Consider the following 24,610-nt stretch of genomic DNA (forward strand, 5'->3'; position numbering starts at 1 on the left):
GAATTAAGGGAGGGGAAGGGCCAGAGGCAAGAGCAACAGGAAAAGAGGGGCAGGATTAAGTAGCAGAGTGAATATGCTCTGCTTCACTCCAGGCTCCCCACCCCCTCTTCTTCTTCTCAGGCCATTGGAAGGGAGGAGCTGAAGCAAAACACACCTCTGCTGCTCTGGAATCCAAAAAAAGAAATGAATTGCATTCCAGGCCATTCCTCCAGAAATTAAGCCTCCCTAGTAGTTTGAACATTTAAGTAATAGCACTTCCACATGTAAGCAGCTAATTTTGTAACCTGTGGAGTTAACTTTATAAAGGATTTTTCTTGTGTATAGGCCAGTATATGCACGTAAAAAGGCTTCATAAAACTACCTCAGATATAAAATTACGAGTCCTGCAATTAGGCATATACTCGTACACAACTTTAGCATAACCGTGTTCAGGGAAAGAGTTTGGGCAGAGTGGAGGCAGCTCCTAGGGTTACCATATGGCTCCAGAAAAAGGAGGACAGATTGAGTCAGTCTGGGTTTTAGGAGTTATGATTTATGTGCATATTTTACATGCCATCATTTATACCTGCTCTATAACAGTCCTAAAGGTCTGCGCTATTTCTGCAGGATTTGTGCTAGTATTTTATAAAGGTATCTACACAACTAAAAGGGTATTTTACTAACATACACTATGTCTTTGCACTTGGTGCGCTTTGGGCCCCTTTTACTGCTCACTAAAAAGGAAGTACTGCCGGGCTACCACAGCAGCCCGGCAGTACTGTCCACCCCCTGCGCGCTGTCATATCCAGTGCTACAAAAATACATTTACTTTTATAGTGCTGGTGTGTACCCAGCGGTAATCTGGCAGTGCTGTGTGCTGCCCAGTTACCACCGGGTTAGCACAGGAGCCCTTACTTCTACCTCAACGGGTGACAGTAAAGGCTCTCCCCCAAAATGACCATGCGGCAAGTGCTTTACTGGTGGCAAGTGTAGCAAGTGCCATTTTCTGCAGAAAAGCAATGCTTACCTTTTATTCGCTGTAGTAAAAGGGGGCCTCGGTGTGCGTGAAAAACACGTGCCGACACCAGCGCAGACCCCCTTTTGCCACAGCTTGGTAAAAGGGGCCCTCCAAAAGCAAAAATTAAAATGCGCGAAGTGCAAAAGGCTGTGTGTTAATTGTTGGGAGCATTCCCAACATGTACTCAGCAATTACCACACTGAAAATTACACTACTGTGTGTAACTCTGGTTGCAAGTAGCACGGAGGAGCTAAATGAACTGTGACCCGCCTAGTTCCTACCCCCTAACGCAACATGAAGTTAATGCACGAATTAGTGCACGATGCCATGCCAAGGAGCTTCCACTAAATATTGAGTCAAGGAGCATGATAACTTATGCAATCAAGACTTTCTGGTTTCTTATTCTTACAGTATTTAGGGGGTCGAGATTCAAAGCAATATAAGCAAGCAGTAGAGACTTCCACCTGCTTAAATCACTTGTGACCGGCTTACCTGCCAATAATCAGTGGCACTTAACCAAGCAGTTGCACCACACACACACAAACAAAAATGCACTCTGAGCGCTACTCTATAAACAACGCTCCTAGCTAGGCACCATTTACAGAATAATGTGTAGCGCCAGGATCCACACCCAACTTTTAGGCATGAGAATTTATACCAACTGAAACCTGGTGTAAGTCCCCATTGTCTAAATTAGGTGCAGATCCCCTGAATTCTATAATAACGCGCGCATGTTTAGTGAATGCCCCTCTCATGACCATGCCCCTTTTTCAGCTGCACGCTAAAGATTAACGTGCACATCTTTATAGAACAGTGCTTAGCAAGATCTGTGCATAAACCCAAATTGTTGCCAATTAACACCAATAATTAATTGTAGTGCCCAATTATTGGTGCTAATTGGCTTGTTATTCAAGTTGCATGCAATAATTTCTGCATGCAATTTGAAGCACAATTTATATAATTCCTCTGTAAATGGTTAGGTTGCTTCTGTTTCTGGGACAGCTGCCATTTAACCTCAGTTAGTTGATCAACATGCTACTTGGTTGGGATCCTTGGGATCTAAGATGGGAGAAGTGCAACTGTTGAATGAGACCTTTGTGAGAGATAAGAACTTTATACATAGGAAAGTGGAGTACCTACAAAATCAATTGCATTGGAACTATTTGAGGTACCAGAACTTTCCTAAGTCATAGATTGTTCCCTGATGGAGATGGTTTGGACATATTTGATAGAACATTAAAGATGTCATTGGAAGCCATTTTGCCTGTTGTGAGGACCCAATATGTGCCATCTGGAGGGCAACTAGGTTCTCAGGGTAATTGAGATGGAGCAAAATCTGAATTTGCAGAAGTGCTAATTAAATCATAGACAGCACCTGCAACATAGGCTAAACTTTTTTCTAAAATAAATGAATCTGTGGAATCTTTCTCTTAATCTTGAAAGAGAATTTTTCTCTGCTGTAACAATAGAAATACAGGCTCTTGAAACATAAGCACTACCTGCCAAACGAATCTTATTGACTTTTTTGACTGGGTGACCAAAGAACTGGATGAGGGACGTGCGCTAGATGTAATCTACTTGGACTTCAGCAAAGCCTTTGATACGGTCCCCTACAGAAGACTCGTGAATAAGCTGAAAGGGTTGAACTTTGGACCGAAAGTGGTGAACTGGATAAGAAACTGGTTGACCGACAGGTGGCAGAAGGTGGTGGTAAATGGAATGTACTCGGAGGAAAGGAAGGTGAGCAGTGGAGTTCCTCAGGGGTCGGTGCTGGGGCCTATTCTGTTTAATATATTTGTGGGAGATGTTGCTGAAGGGTTGGAAGGAAAGGTGTGCCTTTTTGCAGATGACACAAAAATAGCCAATAGAGTGGATACCCTGGACGGAGCAGAAATGATGAGAAGGGATCTCCGAACATTAGAAGAATGGTCGAGGGTCTGGCAGTTAAAATTTAATTAAGATAGAAACTAATTCTGGGTTTAAAGGAAAGTTTTCGGTTCCCAATCAGTATACTGGAACTTTTACAGAAACCAAAGAGAAAGTCAAAGCTAAATATATGGTTTATAAAAAACTTATTGTGCAAAAAAATATATATATACTGTATATAGTTGTGAATAAAATTTCTAATTCTGCTCAGTTTTTTTGGTGTTTTACAGCGACCCGAAGACTCGAGATTTGTAAACACACCATTACCACCATCATAGCACACCCTACCTCCACTCCATTAGGTGGTAGTATATCAGCTAAACCAGTCCACAAATACAACTTTCAAAAACTTATATCCAGGTATCTACTTAGCTTATGTTGACTTTAGCGGGTGCGCTGTTTTCCAATTATCAAAAGGGTGCTGTTATGCAGGAAAAAAACCTCAAAAAGCCTGCGGTGCTTGCACATTTTCAGAAAAAAGGACACACTAGGGCTCAAACTCATCCCTGGTCATAAACCTCCAAAGCCACTTATTTATTCAATATTAAAATACTTTTTATATGCATAAAATCCATTATGTGTTGCAATAGTCAGGCATGTGCAAAGTTTTTGGCTCTGACCAAACATGAGAAATTTCATGTGAAGTTTAGCTAAAGATGTAAATAACCTAAGAGCTCGTTTGACTCTCTTAGGGGTCCTTTTACTAAGCTGCACTGAAAAAGGCTTGCGGTACTGTAGGCGCAGGTTTTGGGCATGCATCGATCCATTTTTCAGCACGCCTATAAAAAAGGCCTTTTAAAATTTTTGCTAAAAATGGACGTGTGGCAAAATCAAAATTACAGCGCATCCATTTTGGGTCTGAGACCTTACCGCCAGCCATTGACCTAGCGGTAAAGACACACACAGTAACCGGGTGGTAATGACCTACGCACATCAAGTGCCACTTGGCGCGCGTCTGATACGGAACCGCGTATCGGATACGTGCCAAAAATGAAAATACCACAAGAGCCACGCGCTAGTTGTGCTGTAACTCCATTTTGGCGTGCGTTGGGCATGCATACACACTTACATGGCTTAGTAAAAGGGCCCCTTAGTTAAGTTTCAAAAAATGGGTACTAAAACACATTTTCATAGGTTACTATATACGGCAAGATAAAGGGCAAAAATGATAAAAGAATGCAGAGAACAGTCTAGGACAGTCATATTAAAATATGGTTAAAAGTCTGGAAACCTGAGCAAAAGAAAGGATTTTAAAACGTGATCTGAGTTCCTCAAGAGATTATACAAAAAGTAAGTGTGCCCCTTTACTGCACATGAAACTTATAATTTCATCATAGTCTTTGATTACAATACATAGCTCTCTTCAACTTTGTTCTCCTAGTTTATGACATCACCATACCTACTGAAGAAATTATTTATCTGTAATTCAACTGTGTGCCATTACTCATCATATACTGCTGTAAAGATTTCCAGGGTGTTGGTACTTTGACTTATAAAATGGAATTAATTCTGTATAAAAATTCATTGTGTATTTTAATTATAGAGCCCTTACCTGTGCCATCTGTTTGCTGATTGTAAGTCTCTGGTTTGCCAGTTGCAACTGAGATGCTAGCTTAATATTAGCCTTCTTAAACTCTTTAGCAGACAAGGCAGCTGCTCTTCTTCCATTCTGTAAAACAGCTACCTGCTGCTGTAAGGAATAAATTCTTTCCCGTAATGAAAAAAGAGTACCTCCTCGCTGGACCACATTTTTTCTCTTCTCTCTGTTAACTGAACATATCTCAATGAGGGCAAATTGTAACATGAAATCATTTAAGTATTAAAAATAGATTACAATGTAATTTTAGAAGCACAAATTAAAAAAAAAACAGTTAAGAATAAGATGAGGAGACAGAGCTTCAAATGTTTGCCATGGAAAAGGATTTCTTTTTGGTCAATTGTTAGAATTGCTGCCTCCAAAACACAAAGTACTCAATGTTGTATTTGAATATTTACAGATCTCAGATGCTCTCTTGTGAATAGCAATTTTAAAAAATGAATAAATTAATAAAATGCATTAGATTGCAAATGCTTCTATGATCATGGCTGAATACTCAATGAACCCCTGTTAGTAGCGACAGCTAAGAAGTGAAGCTGACAAAGACAGCAGTTTCTGCTAGAGATCTCATATTGGTTGACTACGTAATAAGGCTTCAGACTTTAGATCAGATAGTTTATGGTGTTAGTTCAGGATGACAGAAAACATGAAGACAAAAAGAAATTAATACATAGGGGAGTGGAGGAGTAGCCTAATGGTTAGAGCAGCAAGCTAAGAATCAAGGGAGCCGGGTTCAAATCCCATTGTGGCTCTTTATAATTTTGTTTGTCACTTAGGGACCATTTTATCAAGCTGCAGTAAAAGGACCCATGTGGTGGCATCAGAGCATGGGTTTGCCGCATGCCAAGGCCCCCTTTATCACAGCAGGTAAAAGGATTTTTTTTTTAATGGAAATGGCCATGCGGTAAATGAAGCTCTTGCTGCGTGGCCACTTCCTGGGGGATACCTTACCACCTCCTATTTAGGAGGCTGCAAGGGCTCCTGCACTAACCCGGCAGCAACTGGGCAGCACGAGGGGCTGCCTGATTACCACTGGGTAAGCTCTCAGCGCTTAAAAAAATAAAAATATTTTTTGAACGCTAGAAATATCGCACAGCACACACCAGCACTACTGTTATGCTCCTGTGGTAGCCTGGTGGTAGGACTGATTTGCCGCACGCCATTGCCACGGTAGCCCTACTGCGGCTTCAAAAAAGGGCCCCTAAACCCTTCCCTGCCTTAAATATAAACTCAGATTGTGAATCATCCAGGGACAGAAAAATATCTATTGTGTTTGAATGTACACCAATTTAACAGCTTTTCGGCTTGTAGACAGGAAATTAAAATTTAAAAAATAACTAAAAATCATGCAACATAAGGGGAATCACCTTGGAGTCCTTTTACTAAATGGTGTTAGGCACTAATGCACACCTAACGCAGCAAAAATGGCATAACGCAGGATATGCTAAAACATAGTCTGGAGGGGGCTATTGTTTTTTTTTTTGTATTGTGACTAAGTAATGCAAATTATGTTCTTGCATAGTAGTTTATATGGTAAATAGAATGCTCCAAATAAATGCTTTTGATATAAAAATTTAGCAGGAATTTAAGTCTGTAAATTAGGGATGATAAGCTCTTTAGGAATTAGAGGGGCCCTTTTACTAAGCTGCGTAAGGGCTTACGCACGCCAATTCCGAGTAACCGCCCGGCTACCGTGTGTGCTGGGTGATAATTTCATTTTTGACGCATGTTCACTACGTGCGCCAAAAACTAATTTTTATTTTCTGGCGTGTGGCGCTACCAGGCAGTAAAAGGCATTTGACGCGCGTAGACCCTTACCGCCCGGTTAACGTGTGAGACCTTACTCCTAAGTCAATGACTAACAGTAGGGTCTTAGACCCAAAATGGACGTGCGTCAATTTTCATTTTGCCACAGATCCATTTTTGGTCAAAATTTAAAAAAGGTATTTTTACAGGTGTGCTGAAAAATGGATCTGCGCATGTCTAAAACACGTCCTTATACTACTGCAGGCCATTTTTCAGCGCACCTTAGTAAAAGGACCCTAGACTCTCTGTGGAGATGTGGCATCAGCTGTCATTCCAAATGTGGCAGAAAGTCAGTCATGCAAAAGCACTGTGGCTTTTAGTTTCAGTTTTTCATTAGCTGAGGTCCATGTGTGCAGAGGCTATTTTGCTTGGAGGAAAAATATGTTTTTTATTATTTCAATTATTATATATATTCTGGCTTGGATACTATTTAAGTGATTCTAAAGAACTTCCAGGCTCTGTTGGGTATGATGAAGACGCAGTGTTTTAATCAAACTTGTGGAGTACAAAAGCTAGATTCTATGAGAAAGAAATCTGCAGTGGTTGTTTTCAAGCACAAGTAATGGTCCGTTATAGTTTTAGTTGAGAAATGATATTATAAGAAATGAAGTTTGGTACCTAGTTCTTCAAAATGGCCACTGAGACTTCCTGCAGCAGGCTTGCGAGATTGCTGCTTGAAGTCTCAATGGCTATTTTGAAGAAGCGGTGGCAGTGGGCAAGAAAGAATCAGGTTCTTTCCTGTCCCTGAAGAGGCCACTTGACTACCAGGGAGTGTTAAGGTAAGCCCGGGGAGGGCCCACCAAGGCTTGGGGGGGGGGGGGGGCAGCCAGCCGGCCTTCCTAATTATCCTCGTTATCACAGGATGAACTGCGGTCACCGTTCCCGCAGTACTATTCCGGTAGTTTTAAAACAAATGTACCCCCTCTTTCAGATTCTGTGCAAAAAACGTAATTTCTTCATGGCTGGGAAATTCTGCACAAATTCTGCATTGTGCAGTTGCGCAGAATTCCGCCAGGAGTAAAATCCCTGGGCAAGGAGTTTGCTGGAGGAAGCCAAAAAAGCTGGGACAATTATCTTCATTATCATTAGAAATACACCTCAAATTAAAGTTGTGCCAGTGGGCTGTACAACGGCTGTGGCCATTACTGACCAGGGTAAAATATCTCATTGAGGTGCCAAGATGAAGTATAGAATAAGACCAGCAATCAGCAATTGAGAAGGAGGTAGGAGGTCATGCTACAGTCCATAAACTGTAGTCTGCATTATGCAGGGTCAGAACAATTGAGATTAGTGAACTTTATTACCTTTTGTGGAATTGTACTTTCAATTAAGTCTGCAAGGGGCTTGTCTGTTAATTGTGAAAGTTACTAATTAGAAGTCCATAGCAAAGCATTGACCAGAAGTTGTAAATAAAGCATGTGCATAGTATACCAGTATCCTGCCTCAGCTATAGAAAAGGGGAGATATTGCTGAGCTCCTGATGTAGAGAACCAACCTAGAGGGACCAGCCTGTGACAGTACTTTCATTCTACAGATACTAGACACTACTAGAGACAAGTGAGTCTCTAGCCTAATTTACAGACTACTTACTTAACATTAGTCTAAAAAGAGACAGTGTAGTGATCTTAGTTATGCCATCTCAAAAATAATTTTAAAGCAACACCTAGTGGTTAAGACGTATAACCAGGGTACTCAGTAGCAATTTTTAGTACCTTCACGATTGCAAAGATGGTCAAAAGCAAATATAGTATGGTATTGTTTTATGTTAACAAAATCTGAGGTGGATTTTTAAAAAGACATACAAACTGAAATTGAGACATGTAAGTCGGTATGTGTCAAGTTCTGCTAGTGTTTTAGAACAGGATCTGCCAGCTTGGAGCTTGTTCTAATATACATCCAGGAATTGATGTGTATGTGCCAGTTACATGCAGCAAGAACATCCATTTTATAAGCATCAATGTGTGAACTATCAATGGCTTGAACACAGCAACATAAAAGTACATGTGTCTGCATATACATATGTATGTTGGTATTTTAGAACATACACATGTGCCAGAACATACATATATATGCCAGTCAATTTTGAAACATCCATGTATATATTTTTTGATGTTGTTACAGTGCCTAATATCTTTTGTCAGTATTACTTTTGAGGGGGCCGAAAACACTGGGAAATTAAGGAGGCGATCACTCCTAATTCCTCCAGCTGAGTGCTGTACAAAATGAGCAGCTTTCAAAAACCTAGAAATCCCTTGGAGCAGGTGTAACCCCTGATGTTCATGTCAGCAAGCAAACATGCATTCCCCTTCTGAAATGGAGGATGCATGTTTATGTATTTGACCAGCCCCAGTCCCAACCAGAATACGGCCACAACATGCCCCCTTATCAAATGCAAGAATTCACATTATGGATGTGTATATCCCAGCTTTCTAAAATCAGTATTTAGATGTGTATGCAAAATATACATTAAAATGCTGGTTTATGCACATCAAAAATAAGCATAGGGCTTCTACAGTGACCATACTTCACTAGAAATATCCAAGAAAATGGATAGTTGAATGGGGTTAAATAATTTCATACTGTTACATGTATTTTGCACATATCCATACCTTTAATGTTTAACAGTGGGTGAATCATCATGGGAGGATCACATTTCTTTTGTTGAGCTGTTTGTTCCATTTCTTTGTCCAGTGTTTTCTAAATTTTAGAATATCAATATAGTTAAACATCTTTTATATAAGACATAGCTTTGCATTGTGACAAACTAATTCTTTTCTTATCTGATGGTTCCATGGCTAGCTACTACTACTACTATTTAGCATTTCTATAGCGCTACAAGGCGTACACAGCGCTGCACAAACATAGAAGAAAGACAGTCCCTGCTCAAAAGAGCTTACAATCTAATAGACAAAAAATAAAGTAAGCAAATCAAATCAATTAATGTGTACAGGAAGGAGGAGAGGAGGGTAGGTGGAGGTGAGTGGTTACGAGTCAAAAGCAATGTTAAAGAGGTGGACTTTCAGTCTAGATTTAAAGGTGGCCAAGGATGGGGCAAGACGTAGGGGCTCAGGAAGTTTATTCCAGGCGTAGGTTGCAGCGAGACAGAAGGCGCGAAGTCTGGAGTTGGCAGTAGTGGAGAAGGGAACAGATAAGAAGGATTTATCCATGGAGCGGAGTGCACGGGAAGGGGTGTAGGGAAGGACGAGTGTGGAGAGATACTGGGGAGCAGCAGAGTGAGTACATTTATAGGTTAATAGAAGAAGTTTGAACAGGATATGAAAACGGATAGGGAGCCACTGAAGCGAATTGAGGAGAGGGGTAGTATGAGTAAAGCGACCTTGGCGGAAGACGATACGGGCAGCAGAGTTTTGAACCGATTGGAGAGAGAAGAGTTAAAGGTTGACCCCAAGGTTTCGAGCTGAGGAGACAGGGAGAAAGAGAGCCATCAACAGAAATAGAAAACGGGGGGAATGGGGAGGTGGGTTTGGGGGGAAAAATGAGAAGCTCGGTTTTGGTCACGTTTAATTTCAGGTGGCGTTGAGACATCCAGACAGCAATGTCAGACAAGCACGCTGAAACTTTGGTTTGGATGCAAGGTGAGATATCAGGGGTAGAAAGGTAGATTTGGGAGTCATCAGCATAGAGATGGTAGGAAAAGCCATGGGATGAGATTAATGAACCAAGGGAAGAAGTGTAGATAGAAAAGAGGAGGGGACCAAGAACAGAACCCTGAGGTACGCCAACAGGCAGAGGGATAGAAGTAGAAGAGGATCCACCAGAGTGAACACTGAAGGTGCGGAGGGAGAGGTAGGAAGAGAACCAGGAAAGGACAGAGCCCTGGAATCCAAGTGAGGACAGGATATCGAGGAGTATGCTGTGATCGACACTGTCAAAAGCAGCAGAAAGATCAAGAAGAATGAGGATGGAATAGAGGCCTCTGGATTTAGCCAGTAATAGGTCATTGGAGACTTTAGTAAGCGCAGTTTCGGTTGAGTGGAGAGGGCGAAAACCAGATTGTAGTGGGTCAAGAATAGCATGTGAGGAGAGAAAATCAAGGCAACGGAAGTGAACAGCATGCTCAAGTAATTTGGAGAGAAAGGGAAGGAGGGAGATGGGTCGGTAATTAGAGGGACAAGTAGGGTCGAGTGAAGGCTTCTTAAGGAGAGGTACGACCACAGCATGTTTAAAGGCAGCAGGGACAGTCGCAGTGGAAAGTGAGAGGTTGAGAATGTGACAGATAAAAGGAATAAGAGCAGGAGAGATGGCATTAAGAAGGTGGGTGGGAATAGGATCAGAGGAAAAGGTGGTACATTTTGAGGAAGAAAGGAGAAGTGTAGTTTCCTCAATAGTAACTTCAGGAAAGGAGGAAAGGGAATGAGGGGGAGGAGAGAGAGGGGAATGGACTAGTGGAGGGAGAGGTGGCGAGGTAGAGAATTCAAGGTTTATCTTTTGAACCTTGTCGTGAAAGAATTCAGCAAGGGTCTGAGGAGATAATGAAGGAGGAGTTGGGGGAGGGGGCACCTTGAGGAGAGAGTTCAATGTGGTGAAGAGAAGTCGAGGGTTAGAGCCAAGGATATAATAATCCTGTTTGGCGTGTAAAAGAGCAGATTGGAAGGAGGTCAGCATGAACTTAAAGTGTAAGAAATCAGCAAGGGCCCGAGATTTCCACCAGAGGCGTTCGGTGGAGCAGGTACAGGAACATAAGTAGCGGATATTAGAAGTCAGCCAAGGTTGGGGCTTTGTACGCCTTATAGGGCGGGTCATCAAAGGTGCAAGAGTGTCTAAGGCAGAGGATAGAGTATTGTTGTAAGAAGAAACAGCCTCGTTGACAGACGTGGATGGTGCCACAGTAGAGAGGAGGTTTGAAACATGGGAGGACAGAGATGAAGGGTCAATATCGTGAAGATTCCTAGATAAATTAGATAAGATAGGACGGGACTGGGAGGGAGGAGATTTAAGTATGAAAGTTATAAGATGGTGATCAGAGAGGGGAAGATCAGAGGCAAGGAAACTAGAGGGTGAACAGTTGGAGGAGAAGATGAGATCAAGACAGTGACCATTTTGATGAGTGGGGGAGGTGGAGCATAGTTGGAGATTAAAGGAGGTTGTTAAAGCGAGTAACTTGGAAATATAAGAGTTGGAAGGATCATTAGCAGGAATATTGAAGTCACCAAGGATGAGAGAGGGGGAGGAAGGATCAGAAGGCAAGCCAGGCATCAAAGTCACTGAGAAAGGATGAAAGGGACTTATCAGGGGGACGATAAATGACCGCTATTCGAAGAGGCAGAGGAGAGAAAAGGCGGATAGAGTGGACTTCAAAGGAGGAAAAACAGTGAGATTGAGGTGGAAGAAGGGGTTGAAATCTGGAGGAGGGAGAGAGAAGTAGACCAACACCGCCCCCGCGACCAGCAGGGTGAGGAGTATGTGAAAAAAGATAACTGCCGTGGCAGAGGGCTGCGACTGAAGCAGAGTCATCAGGGCAGAGCTAGGTTTCTGTTATGGCGAGCAGATGGAGGTGACGCGAGATAAAGAGGTCATGTATATAGGGGAGTTTGTTACAGATAGAGTGGGCATTCCATAGGGTGCAAGAGAAGGGCAGAGTAGAGGAGGGGAGTAGAGGAATAGAGATGAGGTTAAAGGGGTCACGGTGAGATCTGTAGAGTTGGGATAATAGTTGGTGAGGAGGGCCAGGATTGGGATTGATGTCACCGGCTGAGAGTAAGAGAAGGAGTAAAAGAGAGCGGAGGAGAGTAGGAGAGGTGTGGCCACGAAGGCGTCGAAGGCGAGAGGTATTTAGGTGGAATGGGGAAGGCAAAATGGAGGGAAGAAAGAGACGGAGATTAAAAGCCAAGAGGGAGGAAGAGGGTAGGAGAGAAGGTGAGGTGATGAAGTCGATGGATGGGCAGTGAGTTCCTGTAGCGGAGAGAGGTAGGGGGTGAGGGAAAAGATTAGGAAGGGACAGGGCTAGGAAGAGAATGTGAATAGGGGCCATAAATGACTGAGGTACTTTAGCAACTGGGAAGAAGATTAGATGTAAAGAGAAAAATGGGGAGCGGAGGCCCTGAGTGGATCGGAGTGGACCTGGGTGTCACCCCGGAGAAGGCTGTAAGGATATGCAGATGAGCTGCAAGTCCTCCACAGCACCTAAAAGGCAGCCGGTGGTAGAGCTGGGCACCTCTCAGCTGAGGAAAGGCTTACCAGGGGTTAGGCTGAAGCCAGCATGCCTCCCCCCTGAGGGTCGCCTGTGTACTAGCTCTGTGTACTGCTTTATAAAAGACCGAGGTTCAAGTATGACCTCATGAGTGAAGATATTCAGGCTATTTGGAAATAGAAGTGAAAGTCTCAGGTCACAGTGAAATTCTGTGTCTATGCAGGGGAATAATCATTAGAAGCTATGGAAATGGCAGTAACCTGAGACTACAGCCTTTGGCATATAATAAAGTCACACTTAAGTTTCAAAAGTGATGCTTAACATAGATAGGATGTTAAGCATCACCTTTGAAACATAAATTCTTTGTTTTACTGACATTCTTTGTACTGACTATATAGAAGAGGGTCATTATTCTCTTTTTGATAGTGCTCGTTACTTTTGGCACGCTCTCTGGGCATTTAAATAACAGACGTGGTGTGCAAACTCTCTCGATGCTACACTGAGACCGTTTTGACTGTCTGTAGAAGTTGTTTTATCCAGATTGTGGGCCATAGTCCCACCGTGCCATATACAGTTTTGTATATATACGTTTATTTGGTACTCAACATTGCACCATATCATATGACTCCTGAGGAAGGCGCCTCAGTGCTGAAACACAGCTGTGTAGAGTCATTTTTTGATGTTACCTAATAAACTGTTTTACCATTCATACGTCTCCCTCACTAATTGGAAAAAGCCTATCTTCCCTACTTCCTCTCTGCTCTACATTGGACTGTCTCTTCGTGGGGTTTAAGTTAGAGAGTTGCACGGGGACAGAAATCTTACCCATCCCCGCCCGTCCCTGCTGGAATCTTACCCGTCCCCACCCATCCCCACTGGAATCTTACCCATCCCCACCCATCCCCGCAAGAATTTAACCCATCCCCACCCATCCCCGTAAGAATTTAATAGTACATAAAAGAAAGTTCCAGTCAGCTCCCTCAGTTTCTTTCTGGATTTGAGCCACAGCACTGTAGGCAAGGAAGGAACGGAAGTTGGAACTTGGAACCCTGGTGCGCACATGTAAGATTTGTCTCTGATTCACTGGCAGTGTGTGCTGAGAGGCTGCCACATGCACGCGCCAGTAGGTCAGGTGACATCTGATTCTCGTGCCTGTGTCAGAGCTGAGGTCTGTGCACCAGCCTGGGAGCAAAGAGGATTAATAGTAACATAGTAAGTGACAGCAAATAGACCTGAACGGTCCATCCACTCTGCCCAATAGTCACACTCATGATCAATTCATCATTAAATCAACGAGTGTGATATTATATACTTGATTATGGTTTTTCTTTCGTGTTTCTGGAACATATCTGGCCCCATCCTTATGTTCCAACTGCTGGAGTTGCCATCAAAGCCCACTCCAGCCTATTCATGTTCTCATTTGTGGGACACAGACCGTAAAAGTCTGTCCAGCACTGTCCTCATGTTCCAGCCACTGAAGTTGCTGTCTAAGCCCTTTCCAGCTCATCCTACACCAGATTGCCATGTATGAGACACAGACCATACAAGTCTGCCAGGTATCAGCTCTAGTTCATCACAGCGAGAGTCACCATCTAAGTGCCACTTGACATATCCACACACATGCAGCCATTTAAGGTTAGGTTTTATATAACTTCCATTTTCTAATTAGAGATCCTCTATGTTCATCCCACGCCTTTTTGAATTCCGTCATCATTTGTGACTCTACCACCTCCTTAATGGAAGACTTTCCACATTTATGCTGTTAAAGCAAGGAAGAAGAGGAGGAGGAGACAGCACTCAAATAAATTGGTATTCGGTAGATGAGAGGCTGGTGCAGGTGCAGCTTACACTTTCACGGGAAGCCCACAGAACTGGTTCCATCCCCGCGGGAACCCCGCAGGAACTGCCTCCGTCCCCGCGGGAACCCCGCAGAACTGGTTCCATCCCCGTGGGAACCCCGCAGGAACTGCCTCCGTCCCCGCGGGAATCCCGCGGGTTCCGCGGGATTCCCGCGGGGACGGAAACCGTGCAGCTCTCTAGTTTAAGTGCACCTCCACCTTTGTGTGGTCTTTCTCCAATTTCTCTTTTCTATCTTCTATTGTGTATTAAGAGATAACTTAGTTGCCAGTTTTCTATGTTTTGTTGTTTTAAATAAAAACAATTTTAAAAAAGGTGATGCTGACAGCAAACTGAAAGGGGAGGAGAGAACATGAAAAAAATGCATTTGAAATGCAAGAGATATCCTTTAAAAAGTAAAAAGTGTCTGAAGATGAGGATGATGACCCACATAAAACAGAGTATGTGTTGTTTGTTACATTTGTACCCCACGCTTCCCACTCATGGCAGCCTCAATGCGGCTTACATGGGGCAATGGAGGGTTAAGAGACTTGCCCAGAGTCACAAGGAGCTGCCTGTTCCTGAAGTGGGAATCAAATTCAGTTCCTCAGTTCACCAGGACCAAAGTCCACCACTCTAACCACTAGGCCACTCCTCCACTGTTGCTACTATTTGAGATTCTACATGGAATGTTGCTAGTCCACTAGCAACATTCCATGTAGAAGTCAGCCCTTGCAGATCACCAATGTGGCCGCGCAGGCTTCTGTTTCTGTGTACGTGCAGGACGTCAGACTCACAGAAACAGAAGCCTGCGCGGCCTTCTACATGCAATGTTGCTAGTGGAATAGCAACATTGTATGTACAATCTCCAATAGTAGCAACATTCCATGTAGAATCTCCAATAGTATCTATTTTATTCTTGATACATTTGTACCCCGCGCTTTCCCACTCATGGCAGGCTCAATGCAGCTTACATGGGGCAATGGAGGGTTAAGTGACTTGCCCAGAGTCACAAGGAGCTGCCTGTGCCTGAAGTGGGAATCAAACTCAGTTCCTCAGTTCCCCAGGACCAAAGTCCACCACCCTAACCACTACGCCACTCCTATAGGACATTCATTTATTTGAGTTGAAAGTCCTATTACATACATAAAACTCACTACTGGAGGATAATGTTAAGGTTAGATTTGAGTATAAAGCAAAATTTCATACTATGGCTATTGTGAGTACAATTAAGAGGGGCAATGATTAAGGTATGGTATTCATGCAATATTGCTGTATATTTAGACTTTTGTGTTATAAGGTAATAATGTTAGTGTATGGCATTATGGGGAGATTCAATATATGGTGCCTAAAAAATCAGTGCTGAAATTAGTGCCAACTAAGCATATTCAATAATCAGTGACCAGATTTAGGCGCAGACTATAGAATACGCTTAGTTGATATTTCAGCACCTAAATCTATAGGCATTCATTTACACCAACGAAAATGTGGCATAAATCCTGGCACGTCGATTTAGGCACACTAGGCCATATTCTATAATGAGGCGCGTAAATTTCAGAATGCCCATGAAACACCCATTTTCCTGCCTATAACCACACCCCTTTTTGTCCGCATGCGTTAGACGTTCAGCGCACATCATTACAGAATACGCTTACCGAGTTGTGCACCTAAATTATAATCAGTGCCAATTAGTGCTCATTATTAGCGCTCATTAGTTTGTTAAGCTTGTTAAATTACATGCATTGTTACAGAATTCACATCGATATCAGCGCTGATCTCTAGGCATGCAATATAGAATCCGTGGGCATATGACTACTTTTAAAAGACAATGGTTTGGCTAGCATTTGCAAGTTGAAATCATATGATTGCTCTTCACCAATCATAGTAACCTGCTTATTTAATTTCAAACATTTTTGCATCAAAGACAACTTTGAAAAGGGAACATTACTCTTTAAATCAAAAGCCTAGAACCCCAGAATCAAGAACCAGAACTAACCACCTAAAAAGAATTGAAGATGTGATGGGTCATAAAACACATAAAAGTAAGCATACACTTACAAAGAAAACATAACTCAAATTAAGCCCCCATAGATATCATCTGCTGATGAAAACTAAGAAACATTTTCCTTCTACGTTGTGTCCATCTAGAGACAACAGGGAAAAAAAATCAGTATTTTCACTTAAAACAAAAACAAAAAAAACTTCTGAAAATCTAGGACTCGATATTCAGCCCTTGGAGGTCAGCAGTTTTTTAAGCCACTGCCAGCTGCAGGCTGAATTAAGACCAGATATTCAATGACAGGCCACGTTGAGCCTTTGGCACTGAATATCCATTGTGTGGTCTTCCGGATGTTAACTGGGCACCAATCAATATACAAACACTTTTTATCCTGCAGAAAAACAAAGCAAACCAACAAAGTAGCTCTAGAAGCAGCCTTATTCACAGAGGTCTGGAAGATATCCATCAAGTCCAAATTATTTGAAAATGAATCAATCCCTGATGGCTCAGCTTGAGTCTTAACTTGAGACTCACAATAAGCTAAAGGTAAATAAATATCTAATGCAAAAATGGCAAACCAGGTTTGGGTTACTTAAATATTTCACTCAATTTTCTATAAAAAGGATCCTTTACGGATCACATGCTGTGAATGGGCATTTAGGAATGTTGCATTAAGAGCAGCATATTTTCATAATATTATTATGCAGCACTATGGGCACGTTAAACAAATTGAGGACTTCCTTGAGTAAGCGATTTTGCTCTTTCTCTACAAAGCGATTATGTTAAACATTTGTGTATGTAATGAAAGATTCAGGCTTTACCTCTCTATTTGTATTCTTTTAACACAATGTAATACACATGGCATTCTTCGGGTGTTTATTTTGTTCTTAATGGTGACACTATTTGCACAGCAATGTTTAAATATCACCCACCGCCTATGATAAGCACTGCGCCTTTATGTTCTTGCAACTTGTATGTGATTTAATCCCCCCCCCCCCCACTGAGTAAAACGTAGGCTCAAGAATTAAACCCTAGTCTTCTACATGGCATTTAATACAGATATGCAATTTAACTGTTCTCCACATTTATATATCTAAGTAGCTTACAATTAAATTGTTTTAAAAAAATTACATGATATTGATCAGAAATAATTCCTGTCATAATCTGCTTTAACTTTAAGTATGTAAGTATGTGCATATTAGTTTATTTACTCACCTTTCAAAATTGAAGTTGAAGGTGAATTACATTTCAAGTACAGGCTCTGATAGGTTTCCAGTAGGCACGTTCCTGTTGTAAAGGGTTTACAATCTAGAAGGGCATTTCTATAACTGGGGTCCTGCATTTGTGTGTGCCTGTGCATAGAATACTGCCACTTCCACACATAAATGCACTATGCATTGTGTACATGTAGGAAGTGTATTAATGTACCTCCAAGTTCTGTGTGTAATTTAAAGAATACTATCAGTTACATGCATAGTATGGAACTCTTAGGCACATCCATTTATTCCTACCATTGATCTGGAATAAATGATCACACCTAACTTTAGGCGTGCAAATGCCAAGTTACGCTAGTATTCTAAAACAGTATCTTGATGCACAGATGCCATTAAAGAACTGACAATGTGGGGCATCAGTGTGCCCAACTGGATGTACCTAGTTATAGAATTTACCCCTAAACCTACACATAAGGCAATAGAGATTGAAATGACTTGTGCAAGATGACATGGAGTTTCAGCAGAAATGGGATTTGAATGTTGGCTTCCATAAATTCTCAGACCACTGCTCTAACCACTAAGCTATGCTTCTACAACTAAAAGTGTTCCTGCTGCTGTGTTTGGATTTTTTTTTAGAGGCAGATACTTGCTTTTCAAATGTATGTATTATCTTATTTGGCACCTGAGACAACAAAAGACATCAGTGGGAACAAGTTTTGAACCCTTGCTTCCCTGGTATATGGACACAAGGAGGCAATGCCAGATGTGGGAGTGAAGACGCTAGATATGGGAGAGAAAAGGAACACAGAAGGGAGATACTGGATGGGGGGTGGGCATAGGGACCCTGAGGAGTAATGCTGGATACAGGTGGAAGGGATAAGGATATAGAGTGGTGATGATGAATGTGGGGAGATGGGCACAGAGGAGATGCTGGACAGGGAAGTATAGGGGACACAGAGAACAAAGATCCTGAACATGGGGAAAGATAGGTACTCGAAAGATGGATTTTGAGCATGAAGAAAGAAGAGATGTCAAATGGGCAGGAGATCCTTGTGAGTGAGCTAAGAGAAAACAGAGGGAAACAGAAATCAGAGCCTGATTTGAAAAATAAAATTACCAGACCACAAAAGGTAGAAAAAATTATTTTATTTTCTATTTTGTGATTAGAATATGTCAGATTTGAAATGTGTACCCTGCCAGAGCTGGTGCTAGATATGGCTGGGGCCCAGGGCAGAAATATGAGAGGGGACCTTACCAGGCCGTGCCTTCAACTTCCAGCAGGCATAGGGCTCTCTCTGGCCAGGGGGCAGTTGCCCTAGTTGCACTTTCCTAACACCATCCCTGGTATGTGTCATCTTTATATTTTGCATGGTATAGGAGGAAATGCATCTCTGTCTATTTCTTTGATGTTGTACTACATACAAGGTATTGCTTCTTGGGATTTTGGTTTAATTTATGTTTATCATTTTTGGTCAGCTATTATATATTTGGCATTTGTGTAACTGAGGTGCTCTGTTAGCATTAATTTTTCTAGCATTCTGTAGTAATTTGGCTTGTTCAGTTTTACAGATAGTGGAGGGGATATTTGTGAAGGGGGAGGGGAAACAGAGATTTTGTTGATCCTTGTACTGTATTGTTTGTGATTTATAAAACGACAGCTCTACAGACTATTTGTACTATAATAAAATGAATTAAATATAAAATCATAACTGTTCGAAGCTTGTGCAGATGGGATAAGACAGCCCTCGTGGGGATGGCGCTTGCGGAGATGGGGGCAGAGCTTGCGAGGACGGGGAGGTTACGACGAGGACAAAGCTCGCGAAGATGGAGACAAACTTTGTCCCTGTGTCATTCTCTAATTTCATCACTATGTGAGGGAGTGGGCGGTACAAGGCAGAGTTTCCTTAAGGATACTTCCTCACTGAGGCTGAAACTGAGCTACCTTAAAGCAGGGAATAGCTTAGGTAGCTTGCTGAGTCAGGAGGGCGGGGCTCAGAAGGGGTAGGAAGTTAAAAGCCCTCTAGCAGGATAGAACAGGGAGGCCCTGAGGAGAGAAGCGAAGTCCTTCACTCTATGCTTCCAACACAGAAGTGTAAGCTGCAGAAGCTCCATTAAGGTAGGCCAAGTTTATCTTGGAATCCTACTGACAAATCAAACTTTGGACTTTAGAGGTAAGTTAGGCCTGACATTTTGGATACTAAAGCACAGAACTTTAGCTCTGGGACTCCAGGCCAAAGACCAGCTGTTTATGCTGCATGTTTTGAGAAACTGCATGCTGCAGGCGTGCGGGAGCAAGCCACAGGAAGAATTCCTGAGAACAAAGACTGACTTTTTTTTTATTTCTCCTTACCTGTGAAAAAAGCAGACTACCCCTTCCATATACATCAATAAAGTGCCTTGTTTTACTTTTAACCCTCTGTGTGGGTGTAGTTTATTAAGGGACTTTTCTATAACTCACAGAGCTTTAGAGGAGATCAATATCTTATAGCAACAGACCAATCCTCATCTAAGTATTCGCTGTACTCTCAATAATCATTAACAGATTGGAGGAAAAAGCCTCAACAGGCTCCGTTCTTTTTTAGGCACACTGCCAGTCAATACAAGGAGCTCTTGCTGTCATCATAGGCAAAAAACCTCAAGTAATTATTTAACTTTTACAGTCTATGTAATAGAATGCAATACAAAAACGTATCTTTTTAGGATGCCCAGCGTGTTCACACTATCCACAGCTGACTATGGCCAAAGTTTTGGAACTTCTTCAGGGTCCATGGCAGGGTGACCCTGAAGAAGTTCCGAAACTTTGGCCATAATCCTATCACATTACAAATTATACTGCCTTTTGTCACCCTCTGGTTACCCAGTTAACTTCTGTTTCTCCCTGTCACTCCATTCCTCCCTCGAACCCCCACCTACTTTTCCCTTGAGAACATCATTGGGATGCTTTTCATGTTTTACTACATATATTTTTATATCGTCATCTTTTGCTTATAACCGATCTGAACACGGCCGCTCTGTCTTCAAAAGCTTGACAAAATATTTATTAAGTTAGTCTAATAAAAAGGGTATCACTTTGTTTTATTACTCTTTATTATCTTCAACGTGGACTAACACAGCTACCACACCACACTATTTATTTTCTCTTATAATTGTTTTTTTGGATGCTTTGTAAACCTTCTTGAATGATATGGTTCAAGAAGATGGTATATATTTTATTAATCAATAATTAATAAAATGATACAGTAGCAAATGTCCTCATTTCTCTTACCCAGAACCCCATACATAGTATTATGACATCATCCAAGAACATCTTTATAAAAATTATGCATTTTATACCTCCATATGGTGGAATGGGGTCCTATCTTCTGATAATGTAACTTTTTCCTCCATTTTGCCATCTGCATTTTCCTCTAGTACATCCTCTCTATTAGTTGGTGGACTGACACTTTCAGATGCTTTCACGATCATTTCCCCCAAACTTTCTGAATGTGTTGTTTCAGTCTCACTGTTAGCAAAATTTAGAGCGAGTGAAGAAAAAAAAATAAATAAGAATATGCTTTTGAATTCGTATTATGAAATATACATAAAGCTCTTAATTATTTTTACTAATAAACTAAACAAAGTTCTACCTTATATTTGTAACAAACATGAAACTTTTATTCCATTTCAATGAACTGGTAGATTTGAAAAACGTTCTGCATTTCTAGACATTACTGTATACTGTGGCACAATCTGTTAAAAGACAAAAATGCCTAGTACCAACAACTATCCAAAACTGCTAGAATCTCACAAAAACAGCCAACACAGGAACCCCAGTGGTATTATGAACTGGTTGAATAACAGTATTATACTTTAGTTTCCATGCTAGGGAAACTTAAAAAAAATGTCAGACAAGTCATTCTTGTATCTGCAAAAGTATGATTCCTAAGCATGTGAAAAATACACAATATATATTTTATATCACCAAGCATAATTTCAGCAACATCAATGTAGATATGCCATCTCTTTAGCTCAACAAAAATAAAATGATTTCTAAGAACATAAGAAATGCCATACTAAGTCATACCAAAGGTTCATCTATCCCAGTTCCCTGCTTCCAACAGTGGCCAATTCAGTCAGGATCCCAGAAAGTAGTAAGATTCCATGCTACTTAACCCCAGGGATAAACTGTGACTTTCTCCAAGTCTATCTTAATAACAGTTTATGGACTTTTCTTTCAGGAATTTCTCAAAACTTTTTTTTTAAACCCAGTTATGCTAACTGCTTTTACCACATCATCTGGCAACGAGTTCCAGATCTTGACTATGCATTCAGAAAAAAATATTTTCTATTTGCATTAAATGTACTACTTCATAACTGCATGGTGTTTCCCCTAGTCTTTGTACATTATGGAAATTCACATTTACCCATTCCACTTTACTCAGGATTTTATAGATCTTTATCATATCTCCCCTCAGGTATCTCATTTCCAAACTGAAGAGCCCCAACCACCTTCATATGAGAGTTGTTCTATCCCTTTAATCATTTTGGTAACCCTGCTCCGTACCTTTTATGTTATATCTTTTTTGAGAGATGGAAACTAGAACTGCACATGAGTACAGTAGAATCATGGAGCGATACAGTGGTTACTACTGTTATGCTGTTAACAAAATTGTAAGTTTTATTTTAAACTGTACCTACTATACACCCCCTTTGGGTAAATATCTTTATAAAAGAAGTTAATAAATCCCAAACAATAAATAAAAATAATAACTTTTTTTAATTCTCTGTTTCCTAATTCATAACATGCTATTTGCTATTCTGGTCTTCGCCGCATATTGAGCAGATTTCAAAGTGAAGTCCATGATGACACCAGAGTTCCTTTTCCTGTGTGACTCCTAATGTAGAAGATACTATGTAGCTGTAATTTGGGGTACTCTTCCTTATGTGCACAGCCAGCTGCACTAGTGGCTTAGTAAACCCCAGCATAAATTCCATCTGCCATTTGGATGCCAAGTCTTCTAGTCTCCCAATGTCCTCCTGGAATTTCTCAATCCAAATGCAATTTAAAATTTTGAATAATTTTGTGTCATCTTCATGCCCATTACCAGATCACTTATAAATATGTTAAAAATCATTGGTCTCAATATAAATCACCTGCTGTAAACCATGGTGAGGGAGTGGTTAGGGGCAGGTGCAAAGGTCAAGGGCAACTCCCCCTACCACCACCATCCATACCTCTTTCTAAACCCCCCCCCCCAAGGCAACCCCTTCCATTCCTTCCTCACATCCATACCCCTTTCCAATTCATTCTCCTCAAATAAAGAGCCTCCACCCCTATAGATTCTTCTAAGGACCTGTTAGCTGTAAACTTTTGTACATTTCCCTTGTAGCACTGCTATTATGCAATACTAGTAAAAAAGGCCCGTTTCTGGAACAAATGAAACAGGCGCTAGCAAGGTTTTCCTGGGAGTGTGTATGTTTGAGAGAGAGAGCCAGAGTGAATGTGCGGGTGTGTGACAGAGTGAGACTGTCTGTGTGACAGTGTGTGTGTGAGAATGAGAGTGTGTGGCAGGGCCCCCTCCCCTGTTCCTAATGCCCCTCACCCCGTTCCCTCCCCTCCTTTTCCTCCTCCTTCCCACACTTTGGGTTCCTTAAGGCTTTGAAAAGTCTATGTACCCCCGTGGCCCTAACGCCCAGTATCCGGATACCCCACCGCTTTCCTCCTCACCCCCCCCCCCCAAGATGTAGCAGTTTCACGTCCTTCATTTTTTTTTTAAAGTGTCCTATCTACCCTGTGTCCAAATGCCCGGCATTCAGATTGTGTACCCTGTGTGCTAATGGCCAGCATTGAGAATGTTTTGCTTTGCCAAATTGTCACTGATGTCACTGAGGTCAGTGCGTGTCTGCCTAGCAGACCACTTCCGGCAGGCACGGTCCCAAGCACATCCTGTTGGAGGTGAGAATTATTATATAGGATGGTAATTCATTACAGAATGCATTTGAAAATGTATTTATTTGAATCCAAAAAAGGTTTCTTCCTATTCCTAAAGTAAATATTTAGAAAGAAAATCTGTATCGGAACTGCTACACAAGGTCACAATCAAAGCTGCCTGCGAGATTTCAAATCTTGCTGCTGAGTCCAGGACACATCCAACAATTCTACTATAATATCTTCGGATCCTAATTGTTTCTTCATAGGAATATCGATGAAAATAAAATCCACAGGAACTTGCAATTCCAACCAAGTATTTTTAAAGCAAATCTCTAGGTGACACTTCAGAGTAACAGTTAATAGTCTCATATTCACACTTCTAATAGCATGCTCCATATTCTCAAGTTTAAAAAGAACAGCCAAAAGATTTTTAATCAAGATAGATTGTACAGATTGAATTTTGTCAATAGTTTCCTCAATTATTTCAAGTTTCTCAGTTTTTAAATTCAAAGCACATACCTCTGTATCACTAAGAGAAACCTTTTCCTCCACTTTATAATCTGAGCCAAGATTTAAAGTTAATGGTCTGTCCAGATGTTTCTCAGGAGACCTGAAGTGGTGGGGCAATTTTTACTGCTCCGTCAGGGGGTTCTCCAACTAGGGGTCTTCTCCAACTAGGGGTCTCCCTTTACCTAAAGTTTCCTTGCTCATTATCAGGCTGCTAAATATGTTTTTTGGGAACCTTCATATTTTCTTCTTTTTTTTTTTTTGGCTATTAAGAGTGTCTGGGGTAGTTTGCTCCACTGGAACATTACAAGGGTCTCCTTAGTTTATATCTCCTTATTAGGCTACACGTGGTGAAATATTCTTAATGTGTTTTTCTTTTTATAATTTCTCCCTAATAAAACTGGGTCTCTCATAGTGAAAATCACCTTAAAACTATTTTATATTGCTATTTTGCAATCTTCTTTTTCATTACTTGTAGTTTGTAACTCAGTATTTGTGTACAAGTATTTATTTATTGCTTGGGTTCTATATTTGTATAACTTAGAGGCCCTTTTACTAAGCTGCAGGAAAAAGTGGCTTTAGTATGCTTTTGCGCTGGCTTTTCCTGCACAATAAGGTCATTTTTACCGCAGCCATAAAATGGACGATTTTCCATTTTTTTGTATT

General features: G+C 41.4%; 1 protein-coding gene across 2 annotated transcripts in view; it reads right to left on the reverse strand.

Moving 5' to 3' along the window:
* Positions 1–24,610, reverse strand: part of CNTLN (centlein) — a 535,970-nt gene that overhangs the window by 178,839 nt on the left and 332,521 nt on the right. For both annotated transcript variants that reach the window (XM_030194226.1, XM_030194227.1), the window contains 3 exons: positions 20,860–21,028; positions 8,936–9,023; positions 4,476–4,693 (listed from right to left, as the gene is read on the reverse strand). In XM_030194226.1, coding sequence (XP_030050086.1) covers positions 4,476–4,693; positions 8,936–9,023; positions 20,860–21,028 — 475 coding nt within the window. The remainder of the gene's footprint in view (positions 1–4,475; positions 4,694–8,935; positions 9,024–20,859; positions 21,029–24,610) is intronic.

Source organism: Microcaecilia unicolor, chromosome 2 (assembly GCF_901765095.1).
Source record: "Microcaecilia unicolor chromosome 2, aMicUni1.1, whole genome shotgun sequence".
NCBI lineage: Eukaryota > Metazoa > Chordata > Amphibia > Gymnophiona > Siphonopidae > Microcaecilia > Microcaecilia unicolor.